The sequence below is a fragment of the Musa acuminata genome, chromosome BXJ3-1 (assembly GCF_036884655.1).
Source record: "Musa acuminata AAA Group cultivar baxijiao chromosome BXJ3-1, Cavendish_Baxijiao_AAA, whole genome shotgun sequence".
NCBI lineage: Eukaryota > Viridiplantae > Streptophyta > Magnoliopsida > Zingiberales > Musaceae > Musa > Musa acuminata.
Genome location: NC_088349.1, coordinates 21,933,400 through 21,959,766, shown reverse-complemented (window position 1 = coordinate 21,959,766; position 26,367 = coordinate 21,933,400). Strand labels below are relative to the sequence as shown.

At 37.5% G+C, this 26,367-nt stretch overlaps 4 protein-coding genes and 1 long non-coding RNA gene across 7 annotated transcripts; 2 read left to right on the top strand and 3 right to left on the bottom strand.

Annotated features, from left to right (window-relative positions):
* Positions 1–2,164: 2,164 nt before the first annotated feature.
* On the bottom strand, positions 2,165–8,725 carry LOC135629584 (urease accessory protein G). 2 transcript variants are annotated; one of them, XM_065137144.1, is made up of 8 exons: positions 8,585–8,725; positions 8,274–8,468; positions 7,125–7,185; positions 5,969–6,170; positions 3,672–3,793; positions 3,439–3,543; positions 2,706–2,747; positions 2,165–2,507 (listed from the first exon to the last, which is right to left on the bottom strand). In XM_065137144.1, the coding sequence occupies exons 1-7, from the start codon at positions 8,647–8,649 to the stop codon at positions 2,721–2,723; spliced, it is 777 nt and encodes a 258-aa protein (XP_064993216.1). In that variant the 5' UTR covers positions 8,650–8,725; the 3' UTR covers positions 2,165–2,507; positions 2,706–2,720. The 2 variants fall into 2 exon arrangements, with proteins under 2 accessions (XP_064993216.1, XP_064993215.1); XM_065137143.1 differs by lacking the exon at positions 2,706–2,747.
* Positions 8,726–9,400: 675 nt separating this feature from the next.
* On the top strand, positions 9,401–11,292 carry LOC135580991 (uncharacterized). 2 transcript variants are annotated; one of them, XM_065134836.1, is made up of 3 exons: positions 9,401–9,692; positions 10,756–10,821; positions 10,911–11,292. In XM_065134836.1, exons 1-3 carry the CDS (start codon positions 9,512–9,514, stop codon positions 11,201–11,203), a joined length of 540 nt encoding a protein of 179 aa, XP_064990908.1. In that variant the 5' UTR covers positions 9,401–9,511; the 3' UTR covers positions 11,204–11,292. The 2 variants fall into 2 exon arrangements, with proteins under 2 accessions (XP_064990908.1, XP_064990906.1); XM_065134834.1 differs by having other exon boundaries at positions 10,726–10,821.
* LOC135628245 (uncharacterized) lies at positions 9,547–10,921 on the bottom strand. The gene is made up of 2 exons (XR_010492805.1): positions 10,615–10,921; positions 9,547–10,497 (listed from the first exon to the last, which is right to left on the bottom strand). It is a non-coding gene; the product is annotated as an uncharacterized LOC135628245 (long non-coding RNA).
* On the bottom strand, positions 11,088–20,452 carry LOC103999921 (persulfide dioxygenase ETHE1 homolog, mitochondrial). The gene is made up of 9 exons (XM_018823046.2): positions 20,269–20,452; positions 14,621–14,749; positions 14,320–14,427; positions 13,584–13,718; positions 12,826–12,867; positions 12,680–12,739; positions 12,561–12,614; positions 12,223–12,247; positions 11,088–12,105 (listed from the first exon to the last, which is right to left on the bottom strand). Exons 1-9 carry the CDS (start codon positions 20,365–20,367, stop codon positions 12,017–12,019), a joined length of 741 nt encoding a protein of 246 aa, XP_018678591.2. The 5' UTR covers positions 20,368–20,452; the 3' UTR covers positions 11,088–12,016.
* A 3,786-nt stretch (positions 20,453–24,238) lies between these two features.
* On the top strand, positions 24,239–26,316 carry LOC135628975 (peroxidase 19-like). The gene is made up of 3 exons (XM_065136026.1): positions 24,239–24,662; positions 24,750–24,950; positions 25,597–26,316. Exons 1-3 carry the CDS (start codon positions 24,384–24,386, stop codon positions 26,176–26,178), a joined length of 1,062 nt encoding a protein of 353 aa, XP_064992098.1. The 5' UTR covers positions 24,239–24,383; the 3' UTR covers positions 26,179–26,316.
* The last annotated feature ends 51 nt before the right edge of the window (positions 26,317–26,367 follow it).

The window sequence follows — 26,367 nt, the reverse complement described above, 5'->3', positions numbered from 1 at the left end:
GGAGCTCAATTCACTGAAAATTAGTCGTGTATTACTCTTCTGTAGAGGATGTGATAAGAAATATATCAAAAGGATGAAAGTTCCTCATGTCAAGCATATTTTCTTTTGCCAGACGCAAGTTCAATGGATAACCACCATGGACAATCTTAGCAAGACTAAAAGCTATGGTAAAGCGTCGTACAAGATATAAGATCAGACACTAAATCTTTCTTGGCCCACTGAATGACTAGATAAGCCAAGCATAAGCAAGTATAATATGCAATAGAAAACAGAAGAAATTTCATAAGAAAACCTTTTTCACTACAGGAAAAAAAGGGAGACGTTATCATCACCTATCAATTTCAACCAAGCTTCACTACAGATCCACCAGTGTTACTTGACAAAATGGACAATTATCTATATCTAATGGACTGTTTGGCCAAAGAGAGGGTTGCTTTCTCTTGTCTGCTTGCGATAACCAAATGAAAGTACTAATGAGAGAAATTTGCCCATGCTTGCTTGCAATAACTAAAGAAAAGTAAAGACAAAGCAATGTTCTCCAGTTTGAAGAGAAGAAATTAAAAACGGAAATTACATTTCTCTTCAAGCTGAAAATTTCTCTCTCCGAAGTTAGAGAAACTTGAAGAGAAGGAACAATCCCTAATGGTTTCATTTCAATTCAAACTATTGCCTACTTCTTTTATTGGCATAGCTGTGATATGCATCAACTAATATTGCCCCAAAGCACTTCTTATTCAAATTCTTATCTCTTCAATGATGGGGTTTAAAAGAGATAATATATATTCAAGAAACCATCTTTTTTCCTATAAACACGTCAAATGTTCTTACCTTAAGAAACCGTGTAATGTTCCATACATTGAGGAAAATCAAGAAAGATCTGTAATCACAACAAATTCCAGAAATGGTACACGGTTTTAGTTTGACCCATCGACAAGAACTATTCCGCCAAACAGCACAAAAATTAACCTAATCAGTCTCACATCACATCTCAGCTCGTATTAGTAAAATACCAATTCGTGCATCAATATGGGTTTTGTGACCATCTGAGAATCGAATAAAACTTTGGGCATTAGCAAGAACAAGGAGAAGGATTTTGGACAAGGAAATTCATCAAGCATCAAAATTTAGGGATTACCGGCTCTTAATTTTTCCCATCAAGGGAGCGACCAACGGCGACTAGTTGCTTCGAACGGCGAGGCGACGCGTATGGGGTATCTCCGCTTTGGGCCCTGCGGGGAAGAACAAAGAGGCCGTCGACTCCCCACTCAATGGCCAGAACATTCGCGAAACAAATCTAAAGTTGGCATCAAGATACGTGATACTGATCACAGAGAGACAGAGAGAGAGAGAGAGAGAGAGAGGCGCCTTTCCGAACCTATCAACTTCCCGTCCTCGACGGCCGTGTAGGTCCGATCCTGTGCTTCCTCAGGCCGGCGACAAACGCCGTGAGAGACGAACTCCGGCTTCTTACGCGACGAGGACTTCGGTGTCACACTCGATGGAGTTGGTCCTCCGAGACATTCGCAAGAGAAGAGCTCCAAATTGGTCTCCTTTGGTTTCTAATAATCTTTAATGCATGATTTCAATCAAAGAAGCTGAGAAAGTCGTAATGATATCAATTACCTCTTGGAGATATTAATCTTCTTCTTCCCACCGGCCTAATGTTATTCATGGCACCCTTTAAACAACCGATGATGCCCATCAATTGTTCGATGAAAAGACTAACTACTGCTTTACTCCCACATCAAACATTTACATGCAAATCAGAAATTCCTCTTTATCCACACTGAGGGATTCAACATTTTTTTCTAAATCGATTTCTCTCTAAAAACAAATTGGATTATGACGAATCAACCATTGGCGATGTCAGAATTAGACAATGATGATGACGAAACTGCAACCGAACCTGTGACAGTAGTTCCCTACAGAATATACAAGCTACCAGACCTACAAGTTTTCATAACAACAAGAATGACATTTATAATGTACCAATACAGACATAAAATATATAATGACAGTAATCAATGAGCAGAACTGTTATCATGAGTACCACTCACTCCTTGTCCTGATCATATTTGTAAATTTCATGTGTGTTCTTGCTATTGCTGATGTTGATACTTCATCATAACTGCCGAACGCAAAATAAATATAGAGAGAGAGTGTCTCCAGCAAACGCCCTGCTAATTTAGTTCACTGTGTTCTCAACCCTTAAAAAGAGTTAGCGGCAAACATGATCCACAACCACAAGGATCATCTCTTGTGGAGATCGTACACATGCACATGCAAAGCATTAAGTTAAAGATCCTACGTAGTACCAACTCCTCAGTCCTCATACATTTCTAGCTCTCAACATGGGCCGATACTTATTAGGAAGTGCATGCCTTGAGAGTTGCAAAGCTTGATTCAGGGAGCATACATCAAGATCAACGGCGCCGATTGCCGGTAGCTGCCTCCCATGCTTGCAAGACATGGTTTACGATTTCCTCGACGCCAACTCTGTGCTTCACCTGCAAGTAGACAGCCTGAATAAGCTTCAAACACCATGTCAAAAAGCAAGAGCTGGACAAGAGAAAAGTCCATTTTGTATCAAGATGTAGTTTATATATGCTAGTTTTTTTTGTGGTCATAAAACCAGAAAAAAAAAATTAGAGCATGGCAATGTCAATAGAAAGAACTTAAGTGGGTTGTGGCACTCCGTCCAGTACCTTACCCTCTGTAGATTATTCTTTCTTTTGAAGTAGTTTCATCTGAAATAAGATATAAGATGGGAGTAAAGTGCTAACATGTGATATATGCAATTTTTAAACAGCAAATAAAGGATTAAGCTTGGGAGCAATGAAGATGACAAATACCAATTCAGTAATTCAACCGAGAGAATGAGAACAAAACCCTCTAAAACACAATAACTAGTCATCACCAATGTAGCTGCTCTCTCAGCTAATTGTCCACTTTAGGGTGAGCCACACATGGTACCATGGCTGGTGCAGGTTATTTGCAGGTTGTTTGAACCATGAGGAATTGTTCATTTGGAGATGGACCTCACATGGTTTTGTCGTTTAGGGGGTGGAGTCACCTTTGGTTCTTTATCAGTCTCCAACTCTCCAATCAATTACATATAAAGGTCTTCACCTCTTTTCAGCAATTTAGCTAAACTGATGTTTTCTAACTTAAAAAAAAACTACAATTTTCCTACAATGATTCACCTGTCAACAAAAAACTATATTTTTCTTACAATGATTCAACTGTCAAAATACCACTATAGATAGTTTATCTAGCCTGATGTTTTCTAACTTAAAAAAAACTACAATTTTCCTACAATGATTCAACTGTCAATAAAAAGTTATATTTTTTCTACAATGATTCAACTGTCAGAATACCACTAAAGATAGTTTATCTCGCATAATCTTTAAGTTGGTTCTTTATATCAGTTTAATGAACCTGAGCAAAAACAAAAGGCCCTCCATCCCGCATGCGTAGTGCATCCCTTTCCATAATTTTCAAGTCAGCTCCGACCGCTTGTGCTATGTCTGTCTTGTTTATTACCTAAGACATAAAATGTAGATAATCAGATGATACTCGCACTTCAATTTCAAGTATTAGGCAATAGAGCAAAGTGAGTAGTAGGGAATTGTAACTTGAAAAACAAAGAAGAAACCGACATTCTGGCATACCAAAAGATCTGCTTGGGTTATCCCTGGTCCGCCTTTTCTAGGTATTTTATCACCACCAGAAACATCGATGATGTAAATTATATAGTCTGCTAATTCTCTGCTAAAGTTAGCAGCTAAATTATCTGCATCAATAAGTAAGATCAATTAATTTCAACCATGTATCTTAACAAACCATGTAATGGATCCATATAACGGACAAAGAAAAGAGTGCTAATGCAACGCAAATTAATTAAAAAAAGGAACAATTACCAGGCCAGATTCTGATCGTCATAAATGAAGTAATAATTTACTACATCAGAACCCTGCTTTATAGGAAAAAGCATAAAGGCATACTCAATTATCAAATCATTCTGTCTATGAAGGAGAGCTGTCAATCTGCGGCTCATTGCTATGCACAGCAAAGACAGCAGAAGGGATAAGTACTATAAATAAATGAGAAACAGGAAAACCTGTCTTGTCTAGCTTAAGACAACCAACCAGCATCAGAACACAACAGTTAAGCCAAAAGAACAAGTAAAGAAGTGGCAAAATAAAGCTGTGAATTTCTTTTACCCTGCATATGATTAGTAAATTAACTCACCAAGGTTTAAATCCTTGCTAGTAAGAATACATTACAAAGTGAGAAGAGAACACAAGTTTTCTAACCCCAAGGTCCTAAAAGACCAAATAAACACATCAAGGCTTCAGTTAACAAGGTCCAAGAGATTCTCTTTCATAACCACCAAATTACTAATGCATCGCCCATTCATTGTTGTCATTTTTAACTGGAGCCTATATTATTCTAGTCATATCATAAATCTTGTCCAGAAACCAGAAAGGTCTTTCAACAGTCAAAATAGTTCCAAAAAGTAAAAAAAAATTAAATCACATGCCAAGCAAAACCCATAAAATGCCAAATATACAAAATTATGTAGGAAAACCTGAAAACAATTTGAGACAGAAGAACAATTTGATCTTGCCTCATAGTCATTGGAGGGAAGAGGATACCACTTGCAGATGTTACTTTTAATGCTGAAAGGCCATCCCTAAAATCTTACAATTAGATCAATGTTAATACATTTTACATGTTAACTGCTTTTTCATGCCTAAGATTACAAATTTTTAACCACCAGTCATTCAGGATGCTTCCACACATAAAAGGGCTTGTCTGTAGATCACAAAATTATTCTTAGTCGATATCCTATGGATTATATATAGTTAAAAAACATTTTATGTTTTCAAAATGTTCCCAATCATAGGCATTTGCAAATGTTGCTTAAGACAATTGTACATTGCTAAATTAGGATGACCTAATGATGCATATTGGCATGACAAAAGATTTCTGCCGATCCGCATCCTCTGAATACCTAAAGCGTGCAAGAAATTATCATAAACCAACTTTACCTAAGAAGATGAATACATTTGTCCATCTTAAAACATCCTAAGCTTGAGGACTATTAATTTCCCTCCATAAGAATTTCCATAACCACCAAAGACGAGCATTGTTGATTTTCATTCTCACCCAACAGCCTCTGCCTATGTTCTGTATGTCCTTATCTTGTATATAGGATTTCATCTTTATTTATTTTACCCACAGTAATATCAACATCAGCTTATCCATTTTACCCAGCACTTTTATTCTAAAAGCAAGAAATAAGGCACAAAGAAGATCTAACATAGACCTGTCAATTCTTGACCCAATATAGCAAACCAACATGAACCCAACAGAAATAAGTTAGGTCTGTGTTGAGCCTATCTGGATTTGGCTCATAGATAGGTTGATTTGACTAACCTGATTAGCAAAACAGATTTGGGGGACTGACATTACTTACCTGAATTGACCCGATTAATAATCAAGTTAAACATGTTAAGCATGCAATTTTTTTAATTAGCATGTAAACAGTACCATGTTTGAGTCATATGTAACTCAAATTGTGGCATTAAATGATTAGGATAAATGAATGCATTTAAATCATGTAAGAAGATGAAGTCTTCTTGAAAATAGATTAATCATGTCATGATTAACACGATTTGACCAAGCCTTTATATTAAAGGGTCAAGTAGGTTAAGTTGGGTAACATGACTATTAAATGGGTTGAGGTTTGGATTCGAATATTTCCGATGATTATTAAATGGGTCTAGTTTGGGTTGAGAGTTCTGTTCAAGTATATACATCTTGATCTGACATGACACATTGACACCCAAATTTAAGGCTAGAATTAAGTCAACCTTTTTCTTAAACTGATACTCAAATATGTGGTGCATAATACATAGGTCTAAATAAATTTTCTAGCTGAAGATTGAGTTGAGGAAAATACCTCCTCCAGATTCACAAAGAAGTATGTCTGCCTTATACAAATTAGATAGCTCTTCCAGAGGGCCTAGATTAATACTTATATCTTCTCGTATAGCAGCATGTGGGCAGCCTCCAGTTTCAACAGCACGAATCCTTTGCTCTGGAAGTGCTCCATGCTTCACTAAGAATTCTCCATCCTCTTTTGTGAATATATCATTTGTTACCTGGATAATATCATAAAAAACTCATTAAAAGAATTATACCAGACTAATACAATGAAGTTTTATAATATATAATATGATTGAAAACTGTAGGAAGCAAAGAAACGCTATATGGCAGATTTTCATTCTGCACAAAAAAATTTGAACGTGTATTTCTCATGCAAAACCAAATCATATGGAAGCTGTCTCTTCTTGCAGTGGTAAGGTTGGTTATGTTGGACCTCCCTAAACCTCATAGTGGCGGTAATCTCATGCGCTGGGCTACCATTTTTAGTGGCAACCATATATTCTTTATGTAACTATGCTTAAGAGGTTCCATAAATTACCCATGATATGTGAATCATAGAAAAGTACAAAAGATGCAATGCACAACTTCTATGCTTCAAGGGGCAACCTCTGCTGATTCATTGGCATTATCTTTGAGTTCAAGCTTGTCATTGATGATTTCTTATGTACAGCCTTAGAAAGTTCAAAAGTAAAACTTCTTAATGAGGCAGCAAATTTTGAGAGGATTAAATTCCTTCTTTTTCATCCTTTGGAGCAAAGTTCAATATCATTTAAGCTTAAAACAAAGGAACCAAACAAGAAAGAAGAAGAATAAGCACAAATATTATAACAGCACTTATTTCACAGTATACCTTAAGCACCTAAAATTGTCAAATTTGTATCAATTCCAACACAACAAGTTCGGCCTTTCAACACTTCCACAACGTCAACATTAATCGAAAGTTTTCTCCATAAGTCTTGCTTCATGTGTCCATCTAAACCTCTTGATTTTAGAGAGCAATAACTACCAGATCAAGAAATTGAAATAAATCGCAATAAATAAGATATCCAGTTCTCTTCTTTACTTCCATGTTTCCTCAGAAAAATTATCATTGTCATCCACTGACAAAAAATTCAAAGAAACAGAGGACAAAAAGCTTAAACTGCATTGATCTCGAAGTTCATACTTACCGCTGCAAGACTGTATTTGTCACGTAGAAATTGGCAAAGTGCCAGCATTAAAGCTGTTTTTCTGCATCATGCAAAAAATTAGTGATGTCAATAGATAATCAACCTTGTGTGAGTAAATACTACAATCGTATCCTAGAGATCCTCTTTTTGACTTAAGGAACTCCTAGCACACTAAGGAAAAAAGAAGATAAGCACATCAAAAATCACTTTAGAAACTAGACTGATTACTTGATGACAAGACCATGGTACAGATAAAAACTTGAAATTATAAGTAATTTGCATCCGATCATAAATTCAGAAAACAATCTTAACTGAATTGCAGATTAGGTGGTACAATACAATAATTTTCAGAAAATTATTAGAAAAGTTCACGTTCACTTTCATCGCAAGCATCATGTTTCTTAAGATCCCTGTATTTCTTTATACTGTTCATTATTTTCAATCAAAACCTATCAGAAAACATTGTTGTTAGCCCGAAGCACATCCACCATATCTAAGACATTCATCATCACTGATGCCCCAGATGTTCAGCAATTGGGTTCTACGGGATACTTCATTTCCTTTTTTTTTTTATTTCTTCAAATGCAAGATATTGTGATATTTTTATACTCATGACATCATCTGGCCCAAGAGATTTAGCAGGTATTACACTATTAGAAGGAATTACACTATTAGAACCTGTCATTTTTCTAAAAGAACTTCCAGGGTATATTGCTTGCTGCAATGTGTGTATGTAACATTAGTTTCACTAAGAAATGGTAAGGTCTTCAAGTCAATCCTTTGCATTTGACATCAAACTAACAGTATCCATAAAACAAGCAAAACTTAGATATCGTATTGATAATAGAGCTTAATTCCAAAATAAAACTTTGGTCAAACAAGTGACACCACAAGTTAGATAGCTCACACACTGTGTGTAGATGCACCACAAAATATTATGTAATACTTGTTCTACTTATACCAAAACCTAAATACATTATGATTTACCTAAAATTTTGGTCCATAAGAAGTTGAGAGATCCCTTTATGTGACAACATTGAGCCAAAATTCTAACCTTTCAAGTCCAAAAATTGACAAAGAAATATTTTTTTAAGAATCTTTGAAACTTAAAGCTGTTTTATTTGATTTAAGAGGAAGGAGAAGGGTAACCCGGTGCCGACGGGGCCGCCGATGCCGACAGTGAAAGCGCGCTCCTTGAAGTCCCTGTCAACAAGGGGCGGCGCGCGCTTGCTGAAGAACCCCGGTGAGTAGATGGGCTCGTGCGAGTGCGGCGCCAGGCCGTCGTGGGAGTGGTACACTCTCCCATCCGGACCGACCCACGATGCCGCGGCCAAGGAGCCTTCTCTGCGGGAAACCACATCAAGAAGACAGAAGAGCAGCCCGTGAATGAGAGAGACGAGGAAACGCCCCACGAGTGGCATCAACAAAACGAAAAGAGGAGAGGAAGAGAGGACATTTACTCATGGGTATGATGGTGGTGATCGCCTTCGTGGTGGTGATGATGGTGGTGGTCTTGGGAAGACATGGAGTCGGAGGGAGGAGTTCACGGCGAGGTAACGTGAGATCCGAGGGGTAAACAGATTCGGTGAGAGAGAGCGACAAGAAAGAGGAGTCTTTAATAATTAATACTACTGTAGATATGTGAAGATTTTTACAATTATATTCATAATAACAATAATGTATACTTCCATATATATATAAATATAAATAAATAAATATAAATATATATATATATATATATATAGAGAGAGAGAGAGAGAGAGAATTGGCCGATAATATTTATATTTTTTTCTCACCCAATCATCTCTTATTTCAAAAAAATTCACAAAGTACCTAATCAAGTACACTAACTTTATTAGCATCTCACGATATATTAAAGAAAGAAACCATATTCAACGGAAGACCCAAAGGTAATATCAGCCTATACTATTTCATAAGGTCCAATTCAGTAAACAAAATAATTTATAACATATATTCTTTTTCATCCAAACAACCTTCTTAAATTAAAGGGCAAATTTAGTCTTATCCCTTTAAAAATTTATTTTAATAACTTCTTTTATGTTTATAAATAAATAAATATATATATATATATATGTATTTCCTGCAAGGAGATTCTTAAAGAATTATAAATGCAAAATTTTCAGACCATGGAGAAATGGGAACCATTAAAGTTATTGATCCAATACAAGTATGGACAATTTGGCTGAAATAGTGGACCTGGTTGTCCTAAAGATACTCCTTTCATGCAAGTACTTCCACAGTGTTCTTGTATCAAGCTTCCCCTCTCACTAGTACTTGTGGTGTTCAGCTCTTCTTTGTTCTGTGGCTGGAGCTCAACCTAATAATATACAATCACATGGACTTCTTCAAAGCTTCTGAGATCATCCATGGCCTGGAACTTCGCCCCTTCCTCTTCTCTCCCCAAGCCTCCTCCTTGGGTTCAGGCTACAGAGAGAGTGCCAACAAAGAACCAGAGTGTGCTGTTCAAGCCCACAAGCTCAGAGAAGTGTTTCTCTCCCTGTAAAGCATCACAATCAGAGAGTGTTGCAGAGGATACCAGTCCAACCAGTAAAGATTCTCACCTTTGTTTTTGTTGTTCTTTTCTTTCTTTTTCTTGTTGGAATGGATACTATAACGATCTCAACTCCAAAGATGTAGAGATCATAGAAACTGAAAAAGAAAAGAAACTCTGCTGTAGACCAGTTCTTTGGCTTTGGATGTTCAAATACTATATAGCTGTTACAATTCTGACTACAAGAGTAATCTTCCAACATGTAGAAGAAAGAATCATTTAGTATATATAGATAGCGTCATGAATTCTAGCCAGATACCAGAAATAATCATTTAGTATAGGGAAAAAGATGGAAATAATATAGTTTTCTTTTACAGCCATTAATTGCCCATAACAAAGTGTTCTATCAAAATATATTATCAATCAGTAGTGTATTTTTTGGGTTGTTTGTTTATCAAAAGGAAAACAAGAATCACCTAACCTCTGCTAGGTTATTGCAGCATGCAATTTTAAGATGCTTCAAGATGCTTACTGCAGCATGGAATTTTATGATTACAGAAGCTTCAAGATAAAACATCACCTGTCTTCTATCATTACAGAAGTTTCAAGATGCTTACAGCAGCATGCAATTTTATCCTTGTTCATTCTATATAAATGTGTAGTCAATTAGTAAAGAAGGATATTAATGAAAATTTTAGTACCTGGGTCAAGACTCAAGAGATAAACTTCGGGCAAGCACCAAATAGTTAGAGCCATAGATGTCATACCAACTTCCACTAGTTTCTTTCAATGTCAAAGTGATCTTCCATAAAAAAAATTTCCAGGACATGATCATGGTGACCATAGATGAATGCCAGAAACCTGAAAAAAATATAGTTTAGAACTTTGTTAGGAACAAGGGAAAGGATGAATAAAGTAGGATTTGAACTCTCCCTATATACATATTGTATATACACACACACTCATCATTTCCCTTACCTTGGTTCTTCTTTTGCTTCCGTTGTTGATAGCCTCTACCTTTAGGACGACAATGCTTCTACTCTTTCAAACAAATTTGTGAACATGTATGCTTGAGCATTTTCTTTGCAGTAAATCTGAAACTTGTGTGTGTGTTCAAAGGCTCATCGGCACGAAATCAACTGGATCTCTTGGAACAACTGACATCTTCCTCTCCTACTGCAAGTGGTATGTACAAGTTGTCGAAAAGGATTACCAGCTAGCATTAGCATCACCACCACTTTGTCAAAGATGACTCACTGTGACTTTGCAAACAGGTTATGACAGTCTTGGTGATCCCCCCAGACCTACCATCCGAGAACAGCTTTCTGAAATAGTAGGAGACAGAGATGGTGAGTTCATCCTTCCACTTGGTAAGAAGCTGAAAGCAAGTCTGAATACATTGACCATATCACAGAAAAGAAACATCAAGCGACAGGCTTACCTGAATGAAGTTGAACAAAGAAACGACTCTGTCTTCTTTGCAACAATTGGAGCATTTGTGCTTCTACCACCGGCAGTCATCTTGTCTGTTGCCATATTGACTGGATATGTGCAGCTCTTCCCCTGAATACAGAAAGGATGTTTCTGTTTCCATGTTATGCTCACCATACTGTTAGACATCAATATTACAAATCTGAAGCATGAACATTTCAGGAAGTGGCTTTTCCTGCAAATCCTTCACATACTTCCATTACTGCAATCTTCTCTTCACAGAATATCACAGTTACTGCATCCTACAGGTTCATATAGCTTTTTCCTGCCATTAATGCCTTGTGTCAAACTTGCACATTCCTGCTATGGCACTGGTCTTCATATACTTCCCTTGCTCCAAGCAATGCTCTCCAGGCTACTGCATCCGACTATAACTATAATAATTGACACAAATAGGAAAATGAAACACAGGTTGCCAACTTGAGATCTAAATATATCAACATGCCTTGATATTCAGCTTAGAAAAAAAAAAGGTGTACAAGAACTGAAATTTGTTTTGCCTTGATATCATCATGAACCAGAGAAGAGAAGGGTTTTGATGATGATGTTGTTAGCAAGAGATCCATAGTTCTGCTTGGACCATATTTAATACAAATGATCTAAAACAAATTAAAAGCTAGAGTAGAAAATTTGTATTTTCACACCAAATGGCTCTTCAACGATAGTTGAAAGCCAAGAATGTAGTACTCAACTAGTAACATCACCACATTACAAGATAGTGGACCTTTTTATTTTTCTCAAACCAATAGGTTCCACTAGTAAAGACAGGAGATTCTTTAAGTATCAACACTCAGAAAATCTAGTTGTACTGACAAAATGGAACATGCAATCTTTGAAACACTATGGTGCGCTGGGAACCACACCTACAACATTTTCATTCGGAAGATATTTAGACTTTTGAGATTATATCTTGCAGCCCACAGACCATATTAGATGGTACGGCAACATCCATCATCTTGGGATATGCCAAGTTTAGATCTGAACACAGAAAAAAAGGAGCATATTTAGAACAAAAGGCTTTGCTGGTAGAAATAGTGTGCGAGTGAAAATCTACAGGTAGACATATATAAAATTTAAAATATTATCAACACTCACTTTCCATGATGTCCTTGAATGTTTCCTGTGAAGAAAATTTCAAGATAAGAGTAATTAGAAAGGATACATTAACAAGGAAAAAACAAAACAAAAAAAATGAATTGAATAATGAATCAGCTCGACTATAGGCAAGAGGCTATTCTGTCATTTCAAATTAACTATTGGATTAGTACCACTGTCTTCATATGGATTTCATTCTACATATAATTCCCTTGTGAGTGATTTATCAAGCTAGAGGTTGAATCTTTTTCATCTTTAAGAAAAAATTGTGCCTTTCTCATAACTAAGATACTTAGCATATCTCCATCAAAAAATGGAAACATTGCAAGGGATACCACCTCATCCTTTGTTAGCCGAGGATTATAGACAATCTCCTCTCCAACAGTAGTAACCTGCATGCAGAAACAGAATGTATAATCCTGGTGATAAGGAAAAATTGCAAGAAGTTATTTCTTACCGTGAATCCTTTGTAGTCATGACCAGGGTAAAGGAGTGTATCCTTTGGCAATGTGAATATCTGATACATGTAATAACATAAACCATTAAATTGATAATGCACCTAAAAATATGTTTAAACATGCACATGAAATTACAGTTTCTTGCCTGTGAGTGCACTGACTGGTACAGCTGATGTGAACTTCCACCCTGTACAGCAGACCATTCAATTAAAACTTCATTTGAAAATAGAACTGAGATCTTCTGGTTTCAACTAGCACAACAAAACTAAATAAATTAAGAGACTTCATTTCTCTGACATAGTGACAACAGTAGCAAGAAATTATGTGTATCATGTTCAAGCACAGAAGAAATTCATTAACATAAAGCTTGTCAAGTTTGCAGTTGAAGAACCTTGCCACTTCTTTTAGCAAAAAGCATCAAAAACCATAGTAACTAAATGCAAAAAAATGATAGAAACCATGCAATATCAAATCTAAATTTCCTTATGAAAGCATCTGCTATCTAGCTCCACCAACCGAATAAACATAATAACAACCCTAAGAATGCCAAGAATGAACAGGAAATATTTGTAAGTGACGTATTCCTGCAACTGGTAGATCTCCAATTTATAAGAAGATAAATAATCATCTTGCCGTAGTTAATGCATTTAGCATGATCTGACTCCTTTGTGAACTAAAGAATGTGGCCAATTCTAAGATCAACAATTGAAAGACCACAGTAACCTAAAATCTAATTGTCATATAGTTATTTTAAATATTTCTTAACGGTATTATATTAGAACTTATTTCTGCTAACAACTATAAATGGATAACATTCAAATGTTCATAATTAGATTTGTTTCATACCAAGGAAAAGTTTAAGATATGTCTTATGATAATATAAGATAGTTCAAATATTTGTACCTGAAAATCTGTTCTTCCGCAGCCATGAATCAGCAAAGCATCACCAGTGAAGGCCATTCGTGGATAAGGCTGATCAGATCCAACTCCTGTTACATAGGTGACACAACCCACAGTATGACCAGGAGTGGCACGAACCTGTATAAGTTTATTTTAGATTTAGTTTTCATCAAACAAATATTAGAATGTCCAACTGCAAAATTATGGAAATATGTGTCCTTTTCAAGTGGCAGCCAAGGACGTCTTTATAATGTTTATAATCAAAACTAGACATTTCATGGTATCATATTTATAAGCGCATCCAATATAGGCGGCCAACATGACAAATTAGTTAACAACTAATTTGACGTGTATTTTATCCTTCAATAAAAACCTTGTGAAGAGGTTTGTGTTGAACATTTATGTTAAGCTTAATAACACCTTTTCCTTGTCAATATGTAATTTAGAAATGTTCTTGGAATCTGCAGAACACCAGAAAGTTTCTCTGCCACCAATCTTGTCAGATTTATAAGCTTTACCCTTATAAAGAATTGCAGTGGCAAAGGCATTAATATAAACGACATAAACAATAATCTTCGATAGTTAATATGAAAGAGCTTAAATTTACTCCAGAACTTAATGACATGCACTAACATAAATAAGATGGGAGGCATATGACAATTGAAAATAGGCAAAGAAATAGAAGTTCGAACAATGCCTTGATTGAGTTCACTACACCTATCCAAACGTATACACCTACCTCCAGAAAAAGATCTCCAAAATATATTTTATCACCATGTTCAACCACATGATCAGCTACTGCTTTACTAGCTTTAGAGATGACAGACTTGACACCTGGCATCTTAGCCTGCAAGAGATATATCCAATTGAACATAAAAGGGACATAATCACACCAAATGCATGTACATAATCTGCATAAGTATATTCTGTTTTCTCCGGGGAAAACTCATGACAGTATATGAGTGATTCTCTCTCATAAAACACTAGTATATCCTACAATATGCTATCAGCAAAACAGACTTGTATAAAGATGCACGTACCTTTATCAATCCTGTTCCTGTAACATGATCAGCATGGACATGAGTATTCATAGCATAGACAAGTTTCAACCCCAGTTCTTTAACAAGAGTTATGTCTCTGTCAACAGTTCTGTCCACTGGATCAATAAGCTGTACAAAAGACAGATATTTAACATATGAACTGTTTGCATAGTTTTAAAGGGAAAAGCATACTTTTCTGTTTTATCTTTTTTTTAACAAGAATTACAAACACAATCATAGTAGTTCATTTAAAAAAACTTGATAGTTAATCCAGATCATGGACCAAGAGTGAAAGTATGTTGCAGGATTCTTCAATCAGCAATACGACATGTTCAAGAATGTTATCTTGGATACCAAAGACAAATTCTTTGAATATTGAAGTGTACACCAAAAAGGGTGGCTCAAAACTCACTCAAGATCATCAAGTTATTTAACTTTAGAAAAAGCTTGATCCAAAGTGAAATGTGCTACCTGAATATTTTTTTAGGCCTCAACTACTGTTACCTAACACATGGATAATGTACGAAGAAGCATGTCATTACTCGTTGAAATAATTGCTTTTGAGCTGAAAACTCCCAAGATCAAGCTAGTTCTTATAAGCAACCAACAAACAAATTCTACTATACCTAAGGTTTCTAATAGTATAGGGGTGTTTTAGATGAAGAATAACAAAAGGAGTTCATAAACCACAACCATTGAGTGGGTAACGTTTTGAGATGTTAGACAAGTCATTTCCAGAACAAATATCTGAATAGTCAACTTGTCTTGTTTTTTGATGACTACAAGATGTTCTGTTAAGTTTTGTGTTTTAATATATCAAGTATTACCTTATCAGGTAGAACTTTATCTTAAATATTACACATCATAGGCTTTATCCTTTCAATAAAGATGCTGCTACACCACAATCAACACCGAGAGATTGCAGGAATCTTTAGGAAATAATAAATAAGAGTACAATATTAACATTGAAGGACTTCAACAACTAACTACTAGAGGAGTAGAAGACAGATAATCATCTTAATATTGGAATCTATAACAGGAAAACTTAACATGTTTTATAATGTGAGTTGATCACTTAACAACCATCAGAGTCAACCATAGTGGAATAAGGCTTCTCAACCTAAAAACCTAAAATATCCTCAGTCAAAGGAGTAGGATACCAACTTAGAATGTATAGTAGACTAACTTTTCTACCAGAACAGGAAGCTCCACAGTCCATTTCTTTTACTTGATTTATTCCTCAGAACAACTGTTTATTAGCCCCAAGTTCTCTGAAACCATACCTGCGCCTGCTCTCTCATAATTCACAGGTATAAGATCAACTCTCCCATCTATGTTTGTTAGAGCTAGCCCCAGGAAATTTACCACAAGGTAATTTTGGCAACACAACAAAGACAATAAAGCGGAAAGAATAAAAGCGACAAGAACACCAGATTTACGTGGTTCGGTCAATTGACTTTGACCTACATCCACGGACGAAAGAGGAGCAAATTACTACTGCAAAAGAGGGACAATTACAAATGCCTTAGGAAGATGTTCTTAGGCTATAAAACACCCGAAAATACTAAACAAGAAAAACCAAACTATAAGTCCAAACTATTTAAATGAGTATGGACTTAAACCAAAGCAAACACTTAGGTTTTTCTTGTGGTGCCACTTGTGGTGTCACTTGTGGTACCTCTTGTGGTGCATCTGACTTCAAAGCTCAAACCCTTATTTATAGTTCCAATAGGAGATAACAAGTCTGATTTTCCCGATGTGGGACTATGGGACTTGCCAAACTAACAAATCTCCACCTTGACATGTCCCAACAAAACTTGCTCCACCTTCTTCATAACAGCCCCAATGGGCAATCATCAATAATGAACACCAACCAAGTCCAAGCACTGCTTGAACTTGTAAACCGGAAGAGGCTTCGTAAGCATATCAGCTGGATTGTCCTTCGTATGAATTTTCTGAACAAGGACCTTTCCCTCAACAATAGTGTCCCATTTGCATCCAACAATTTTCTTACCCGAAGGCGGCTTCACAAGATCCCAAGTTCTATTCCGATGGAGAGACTCAATTTCTTCATTCATCGCAATCAACCACTTAGCGGAATTATTACAAGAAACTGCATCTGAGTAGGAAGTAGGCTCACCAACTTCACTTGTCTCTTCTGCAACAAACAAAGCATATACAACCAAATTTGCATATATTTGTGGGGGTCGAATATCTCTCCGTGGTCTATCCTTGGCTATGGAATATTGCTCTTCCTCTAGATCATCTGCGTCAGTAGACTCAGGACCACCTACTAGCATTCTTTGAGTAGAAGAGTTCGACTTAAAAGAATCTGAACTACCAATCTCAAGCTCCACCTGCTTCTGCGCACTATCATTTGTACAACTAGTAGAATCCTCTTTGGAAGATAACATAAACAATTCATCAAAAGTAACATCTCTACTGATTATAAATTTTAGGGATTTGGGATCAGAACACCATAATCTGTATCCTTTCACCCCAGAAGCATACCCAAGGAAAATGCACTTTTTAGCCCGAGGCTCTAATTTTCCTTCATTTACATGCATGTATGCTGGACACCCAAAAATTTTTAAATCAGAGTAATCAGCAGGAGTACCTGACCAAACTTCCTCCGGAGTTTTAAAGTTAAGTGCTGCAGAAGGAGCGCGGTTGACAACGTAACAGGCCATATTAATCGCCTATGCTCAAAAGTCTTTTGTCAACCCTGCATTTGAGATCATACACCTTGCTCTCTCCAAGAGTGTTCTGTTCATACGTTCGGCCACACCATTTTGCTGAGGCGTCATCCTAACAGTGCGATGCCGAACGATTCCTTCATTTTTACAGAATTCTTCAAAGTCACCTTCACAAAATTCCATGTCATTATCTGTTTAAAGCCGCTTAATCTATTTACCTGTTTGCTTCTCAATCAAAGCCTTCCATTATTTAAAGATTAGAAAAACATCATTTTTATGCTTCAGAAAATAAACCCAAACTTTCCTGGAATAATCGTCAATGAAAGTTAACATATACCTGGCACCACCCTTAGATTGAACATGAGCTGGACCCCAAAAGTCTGAATGAATATAGTTAAGAGTACCTTTCGTTTTGTGAACTGTCGGAGAAGTGAAGCTGACTCTTTTCTGCTTTCCAAAAATGCAGTGTTCACAAAAATCAAGTGGCCCAGTACTCTGTCCGCAAAGTAGACCCCTTTTGCTCAATATGCTTAAACCTTTTTCGCTCATATGACCCAAACGCATATGCCATAATTTGGTGATGTCAGAATTAGACAATGATGATGACGAAACTGCAACCGAACCTGTGACAGTAGTTCCCTACAGAATATACAAGCTACCAGACCTACAAGCTTTCATAACAACACGAGCACTTTTAGAAACTTTCATAACTCCACCTTCAGCTGTGTATTTACACCCAAGGGCCTCTAGGGTGCCTAAAGAGATGAGATTCTTTTTTAAATCAGGAACATGTCTAACATTAGTGAGCGTCCTCATAATACCATCATGCATTTTAATTCGGATTGTACCTCTACCAACAACATCACATGCGGCATTATTGCCCATCAAAACAATTCCACCATTACAAGATTCATATGTGGAAAACAAATCCCTATTGGGACACATGTGATAAGAACAACCTGAATCTAAAATCCATTCATTTTTAGACCTCGTCCTGTCATCAATAGCAGAAAAAATATTTCCAACAATCTCATCAGTTGCTACACTAACTTCAGCGGATTCAGTAGTTTTTTTAACAAATTTTTCCTTTTGCTTTAATTTATTTTTCAATTTAAAGCAATCAGATTTAATGTGCCACATTTTATGACAATATCTGCATTCCAAATTTCTATGTCTGGATTTAGATCTAGATTTAAATCTACTACTGTCAAATTCTCTTTTATCCCTTCTCCCCCTAACAGCCAGACCCTCAGCCCGATTCTCTCTACTTTCCCCAGTGATATTCCTGTCTATCTGCTCCTTAGATTTCAGTCCAGATTTAATTTCTTGATACAAAACTGTTTCTTTTCCATAAATCAAAGTATCACGGAAATACTTAAAAGATTGGGGAAGAGAACACAAGAGTAACAAAACCTTATCCTCATCATCAATTTTTGTATCTATATTCTCCAAATCCATAACCAAAGAATCAAACTTATCAAGATGCGAGAGTATAGATGTACCTTCAATCATCCGAAGCATATACAGACTCTGCTTCAAGTAGAGACGATTCTCCACTGTCCTCTTCATGTACAAGGCTTTAAGCTTGTCCCGCATGCTCTTAGCCGTAGTCTCCGTAGCTACCTCCCGTAAAACCTCGTCAGAGAGATTTAGAATGATGCTTGATCGGACCTTCTTATCCATACCTGCAAGCTCTTCTTTTGACGTATCATCTGGAATGCTCTCGGCTCCCTGTAGTACCAAATCAACTTTGTCTTGAACTAAAATGGCCTCCATCTTGAGTTGCCACAAGCCGAAGTTGACATTTCTGTCGAATTTCTCGACAACAATCTTTGTTATTGTCATCGTTGCCAAAAGATCCCAGAACCAGGCTCTGATACCAGTTTGTTAGAGCTAGCCCCAGGAAATTTACCACAAGGTAATTTTGGCAACACAACAAAGACAATAAAGCGGAAAGAATAAAAGCGACAAGAACACCAGATTTACGTGGTTCGGTCAATTGACTTTGACCTACATCCACGGACGAAAGAAGAGCAAATTACTACTGCAAAAGAGGGACAATTATAAATGCCTTAGGAAGATGTTCTTAGACCATAAAACACTCGAAAATACTAAATAAGAAAAATCAAACTATAAGTCCAAACTATTTAAATGAGTATGGACTTAAACCAAAGCAAACACTTAGGTTTTTCTTGTGGTGCCACTTATGGTACCTCTTGTGGTGCATCTGACTTTAAAGTTCAAACCCTATAAGAGATAACAAGTCTGATTTTCCCGATGTGGGACTATGGGACTTGCTAAACTAACAATGTTCACTGTAACCATGCTCCATACACAGTGACGAGAAAAGACGATGACAAGAGATGCATTAACACACAGTTATAAGAAGGCATCGAGAAGCAGGTTTGTGTATGAACTCAAAAGTTCAACAAACTTTGGAAAAGAAGCCAGAGGAAATTTTGGATCCACCAGTGAACAATAACTAAGGATCAACCTTCCAAGGCACCAGAAGCTAAGTTCTTCCACGATATATCATTTAACTGGTGCTTGATGTAATCAATTGCAGCTATTTGTGATAACACGTTGCGGCAAACTTAGACTTCATGTTGAACATACCCCTGTCGTAGACAAGTTTGACTTCTACTTTATACAACATTGACTTCCGCCGTCCTGGAATCTCAAACAATCCAGATGAAAAGGTTAAACTCCTACACACAGAAGATTCCATACTTCAAGGAACGAAGCATCTTTCGTTCGGACCTAGAAATCAGGATCCGAGGGATCCCCGATCAGCCGCATCATATAAAACTAAAAATAACTCATCTTGATTGGGAAAAAATTCTTGTTTTGTCGAATGAACCAAACAATCTAATAGAAACAGAGGAAACTACCGCAACCTAATGCAAGTCAACAAAGGAAAAGCGAATGAAGGGGGGTGAGCGGCCGACTCACAACGGCAAGCTTGTCGGGGTGGCCGAGGTCGGCGAGGAGGTAAGTGTAGGTCGAGGATTCCTTCTCGAAGAGCTGCCGGAAGAGAAGTCTGGCCGCCATTGCACTCGACGCGACCCTCGATTGCGCGAAGGGGAAGTGCGGTGAAGGTTCGAAGGCAAAGGGAAGAGGCGTCGATGGAATCCCAGCTTAGGCGTCGTTTATATACGTGCGCGGACAAAGGAAGCAATATAAGTAAATAAATAATGGGAGGAATATAAATATAAATATAAATATAAATATAAATATAAATATATATGATGATGTGGGCGATGACATCAGACGTTGGCCCCACAAGGCAGTTGGTGAGAGATCATATACTGGCCGTTGGTTTTGCTTCGAAATCTGTGGGTTGGGGATTTAATTTTACCAGCTAAATTAATTGATATTTTCGAAAAATATATTCAACCTTTGATTTAAAAAAGATTCTATACACCATTAAAAAAAGGTATTTTTTTTCTTATTTGGATCTATGAATTTTTTTTCTTAATTTTCTTGATTATATTATCTCGAAATTATCATAAAATAAAATAATTGATATCTGATACTTACATTAATTATGCCTATGATTTTTTGTATTTTTGATGAAATCATGGACTACTTAACTGAGCACATGAATATATTTATGAATCTTCTTTGATAATTTAGAAGACTCATGTTGTTACCCATATGAAAATTAAATTATGAGATTAACTTGTAATTATTATTTCTTTCTCAAGAGGATTGAATGATTTAAGTATTAAAGCTTGAAAATTAGTGAAAGTTTGAGAATGTAGAGATAATAAATGCAAAGAGGGAAATAGAAATAGACTATATATAAGGTACAAGGTAGAATTACATCCAATACATGGGAAGAATAATCACAAATATAATTATAGAACAAAACAATCAACACTTTATTTCCAATCATGATCCGATCAATCAAATGATTTTTTTTTTTTGGCTGCCATGTGAGACACGGTACGAAGCTTTGTGCTGTTCGATGCTTGATGAATAAGAGTACCCACTAGTGGAGGCGGTCAACCACAAGTCATGTCTCCTTCCTGTGTTGAGATGGCACTCGAGACATGATAAGCTTAGTTGTTCGTGATGTGATTCAAAATCGTATGTACAAAATTATTTAAAATATTTTTAAGATGAAGACATTAAATTTTGAGTGTAACACCTGAAAATTGGAATCAAAAGAGATTTTTTGATTCGATATCCTCTGACACTTAATTTAATAATCTCAAGTCTTCGAGTAAACGAATGATAAAAAAAGATAAATCTTTATTAAAAATATATGTGTATACATGATCGGTAAATAAAATATTTTAAGAAGTAAAATATTCTTTCAATTATTATTCAATCAAACATATGGATATAAGGTGATCTAGATTGCATGTGATAGTTATAGTATCGGATTATGATTAATTAATCATATATTTCTATCAACAAGTTAATTGAACTTGATAGAGGATTATTTATTATGATGATGATAACTTCTGGTTTACCCTGCTCTCATCAGTGATAATAGTATTTATCAATGCTATCTTGTCTTCTCTATCAGATTAAATATTGTTTAGATGGATTGTGCTTGAATCTCCTAGTCACATAGTTTCATTTCATCATTTGTCCAAGTGATGTCCCAGTATTGGATTCGTCATTCTTTCAATGCAATATTTCCATGGCCTTAAGCTTCATAGAATTCATATATAAAATATGAGTGATTTTTTGTTGAACCGAATTTTTCAGCCAAACCGATTCAGTGTTAGTCCAGATTGATTATAATATATTTTGAATAGAGGTGTCATGTTTTTGGTAAAACACATTAAAGTTGAATAATGTTTTTTTTAATTATCATCCTTTCATGATAAATGATTTGATGATGATAAAGAAAGTACTGACAGATAAAAATTTCCTTGAATAATGTCTTTTTTTTGTTTTATCATTCTTTCAGGACAAATGATCAAATAATAATAAATAAATTGTCAATAGATTAAAAAAATAAAACTTTCTACAAAACATTCAAAACATCATAACAAATATTGAACATTGCGTTAAGCTCCATTTTAACCTGTAATTTTGATCGTAGATCATTTAAGCTCTTATGATTTATTCGTATGTAAGATAACTTCTATATTTTAAAAATATAATATATAAGTTCCTTCCATTATGTGTGAATTAATAAATATCATGTTGACTCATAATAAAATATTCATATAATGATACGTATAATTTAGGTTCAAAAAAGGATTAAGATCTATTTTAGCTTATATGGTTTTAACCATGAATTACTTAAGTCCTTATGATTTATTCATATCTAAAATAATACATATATTTTTAAAAATATAATATATAAATTATTAATGTCAAGTTTGAGTTAACAAACGTTAAAATCTACTTACATGATATGTTGACTCATAATAAATTATTAATATAATCACACATAATTTAAGTTAAAAAAAAAAACTAAGATCACCGGCGAGATGAGATGTTGTCATGAAAGTGACCACCACTAGCAGCACCGAGCTACTACTGCTTAATAGGGCGTCATATACACATTGCCTTTCTCGTGTTGATGACAAGTTCAGGAGTTTCCGATCCTGCCTAAGTGAATGTGTGTTAACTAATCCGACGCTAAGCACGCTGTGGTCTCCTAGTCCATCTTCTTCTTCCTATGTTTTTTCGTCCCCACCACCTCCCACTTCGTCCTCTCTTGCACCCCCACCCATCGTGCTTACAACATAGTGGTCTAGCTCTTCCTTACCTCCGCCTCTAGCCTCTCATACATTTGCTTTTCCGCCTTTGTCCACTCCTATGGCCTCCGTCGCTTTCTCTTTTTTTATAAGATGAATTTTAATCATTTTTTAAACTTAAATTATATGTATCATCATATTAATAATTTATTACGAGTCAGTATGTCATGTACGCAGACTCTAGCGTCTGTTAACTCAAACTTAATAAAAAGAACTTATGTACTATGTTTTTTAAAATGTAGAGATTGTTTTAAATATGAGCAAATCATAAGAGCTTTAGTAGTCCGTAATTAAAACTATAAAAATTAAAATAGATATTAATTATTTTTTAACTTAAATTATATGTGTCATTATATTAATTATTTATTGTGAGTCAGTAAACTAATATTTATTAACTAAGATTTTATAAAAAATTATATGTTATATTTTTAAAAATATAAGATTATTTTAGATATAAATAAATCAGACTTAAGTGATCTATATCAAAATCACATTATTAAAATAGAATTTTTTTTTGTTGCAGTAAAATGGAAATTTATATTGAATTTATAAGAGTTACAGCAGTAGAATTAAGGCAGCACAAACCGGAGTCAGAAAACAGACAAACAAGCCATGAATCGCCAAGAACACAAAGGCAGCAAGCTTGAAACAAAACTTGACTCAGCTGATCCACCACCCACCTCCCACTCCTCCTGGTCCCCAAGTTGTAGCTCATATCAGGAATTCAAGCCATAAGCTCTCCTTTGGAAGACAACCCAGCAAAAGAAAGCGGTGCATAGTTGGAGGTATGTAGGAAGGGGGTATCATCCTTTGCTTCCATGCAACCAAGTGAGAAGAACACAGTTGCAGAATCTGACTGAAGATCCATCTCCCACCAGAATCCTAATCCGACCAAAAAGCAATCTAAATCCGACATGGTAGGCACCAACTACCCGGCTGTTATGTCCTTAAAGTTATTGTATTGCCATGTCCATGGCCGTGTCACGTGGGCATACGTAGGGATCTCCACCATGGCTGTGGCTTGCATGTGGTTTGAGTCTCTTAAAGGCTTTAGATGATGCACACCGGAAAACATAGACCGCGGTTAAAGGAACCAAGCATGTGTGGCTTGAAGTCTATCCTCAGCGATGGACCCAGAAGAGACACACTTTAGGTCACGGGCTATGGATTCTCTCATTAGATGTCTTGTTCCCACGTCATTTATGGCTGCAAGGGGCACATCCTTTCCATCCCACATGCAGCTTGGTTCTTCTTGGAACTCCTCCTCTTCCTCCTCCTCCTCCTCCTCCCTGTGAGAAGAGAGGCAAAGCGTGTTTGTTTCTTCTGCTGTTGTGTTCTGCCATGGGAGGCCGCTCCAGCTTCCTCCGTGTCGCCCTTCTCACGTTCTCGTTGGGGTTCTATTTCGTCTCATGTTGCGTTGGGTTCGTCGAGGGCGGCTACAGCAATGCCACGAAGAGGAAGAGGGTCCCCGTCCGGCACCAGCTCTCGCTGGACTTCTACGCCAACACCTGCCCCCACGTCGACCAGCTCGTCGCCTCCGTCACCGCCCGACGGTTCCGTGACTCGCCGGCGTCCGGTGCCGCCACCATCCGCCTCTTCTTCCATGACTGCTTCGTCGAAGTAAAGCCGAAAAATCTGTGTTGCGCGGCGCATTGTAGCAGGATCCTATCTTCACTGGCTAAAGTGCGCCGCGTGTGTTGGATGCAGGGCTGCGACGCGTCCATACTGATCGCGCCGACCACCGGCGGGAAGGTGGTGGTGGAGAGGGACGTGGAGGACAACAAGAACCTGGCGCCCGAGGCGTTCGAGACAGTGGAAATGGCCAAGGCGTTGGTGGAGAGCAAGTGCCCCGGCATGGTCACCTGCGCCGACATCCTTGCCATGGCTGCCAGAGACTTCGTCCGCCTGGTACTTCCTTCAAAGCTCTCATACTTATCGTAACGATGAAGCCATAAAGATAACCTACTAGGAGTAGCGAAAAGAATGCATGCACCTCATCCCGTTCATGATATCATCAAAGCAATCCTTAATTGGTCTCCATCAGCCTCTTCACTTGTGTTGGAGGTTCTCCTTGATGTGCTTCTTGCACAAGCCAAACTTAGGTGTGGCCTGGAGTTGTTTGCTAGGTAGAAGATAGTGTTTCACAGCCCACAGCAGACAACTGGATCTACTTGTAGCAGTAAATATATAATCATAAGATTTTGTTGTTTTGGTAGATGACATCTGGGTTCTGTTTTCCTTCTCAAGATCAACTCAAAGTCTGCCATTTAGTGGAGTGTCTTCTTTCTTTGAGCCGTCTGATACATGTCGCCGCTTAGATTATCCCATCCTTTCTTGTCTGGTTTCTCAGTGTCAAGCGACTGATCTGACACTGCTTCGATGTAAGAGATCCACTTCACATGTGTTCTTTGGCCATTATTTCTCGTGACAAATGCACTGTGTAACACTCCCACCATCTCCTCATGATTGAGATGGCGTGTGACAGGAGGAAGGACAAAGAGAAATGAAGCGTATATTGGTATTTCCCTTTAATTAGATCGTTGAGTGCATGCAGGCAGGAGGGCCGAACTATGGCGTGAAGAAGGGGAGGAAGGACAGCAGAGTGTCGATGGCGGGGAAGGTGAGGGGTAACCTCCCTCGAGCCAACTCCACGGTGGACGAGCTCATCCGGCTGTTCGCGGCCAAGGGGTTTCGCACGGAGGACCTGGTGGCGCTGTCGGGGGCGCACACCATCGGCTTCTCCCACTGCGACCAGTTCGTGAGCCGACTGTACGACTTCCGCGGCACCGGGGAGCCCGACCCCTCGATCGACCTGCGGCTCCTCAAGGCGCTGCGGATGTCGTGCCCCCGCTCCGGCGGCAACAACGACGTGGTGGCGCCGTTCGACGTGCAGACCCCCTTCTCCTTCGACCACATGTACTACGGCAACCTGGAGGCCAAGATGGGGCTACTGGCCACGGACCAGGCGCTGTTCCTGGACCCGCGGACGAGGCCTTTGGTGCAGGGCCTGGGAAGGGACAAGGTCAGGTTCTTCGATGCCTTCGCTGCGGGCATGGAGAAGATGGGATCCATCAGGGTGAAGAAGGGGAAGACGGGGGAGATCAGGAAGGTCTGTAGCAAGCACCTGGCAGCTTGATGTGCATGGTCTTTTGTGTATTGGCCTTGCTCTAGTCACTTTTTCTACTTCCAAAGGTATTCATTTGTTGATCTGTGCGCCTCACTATTCTTTGCTTCCTTGTTGAACCGATCTCCTCTCTCGAACAAAGAGATGCTGCTGCGTCTGTTTAACTGAAGTCTGCTGCATTTATTGATCGCTTTTTCTGCA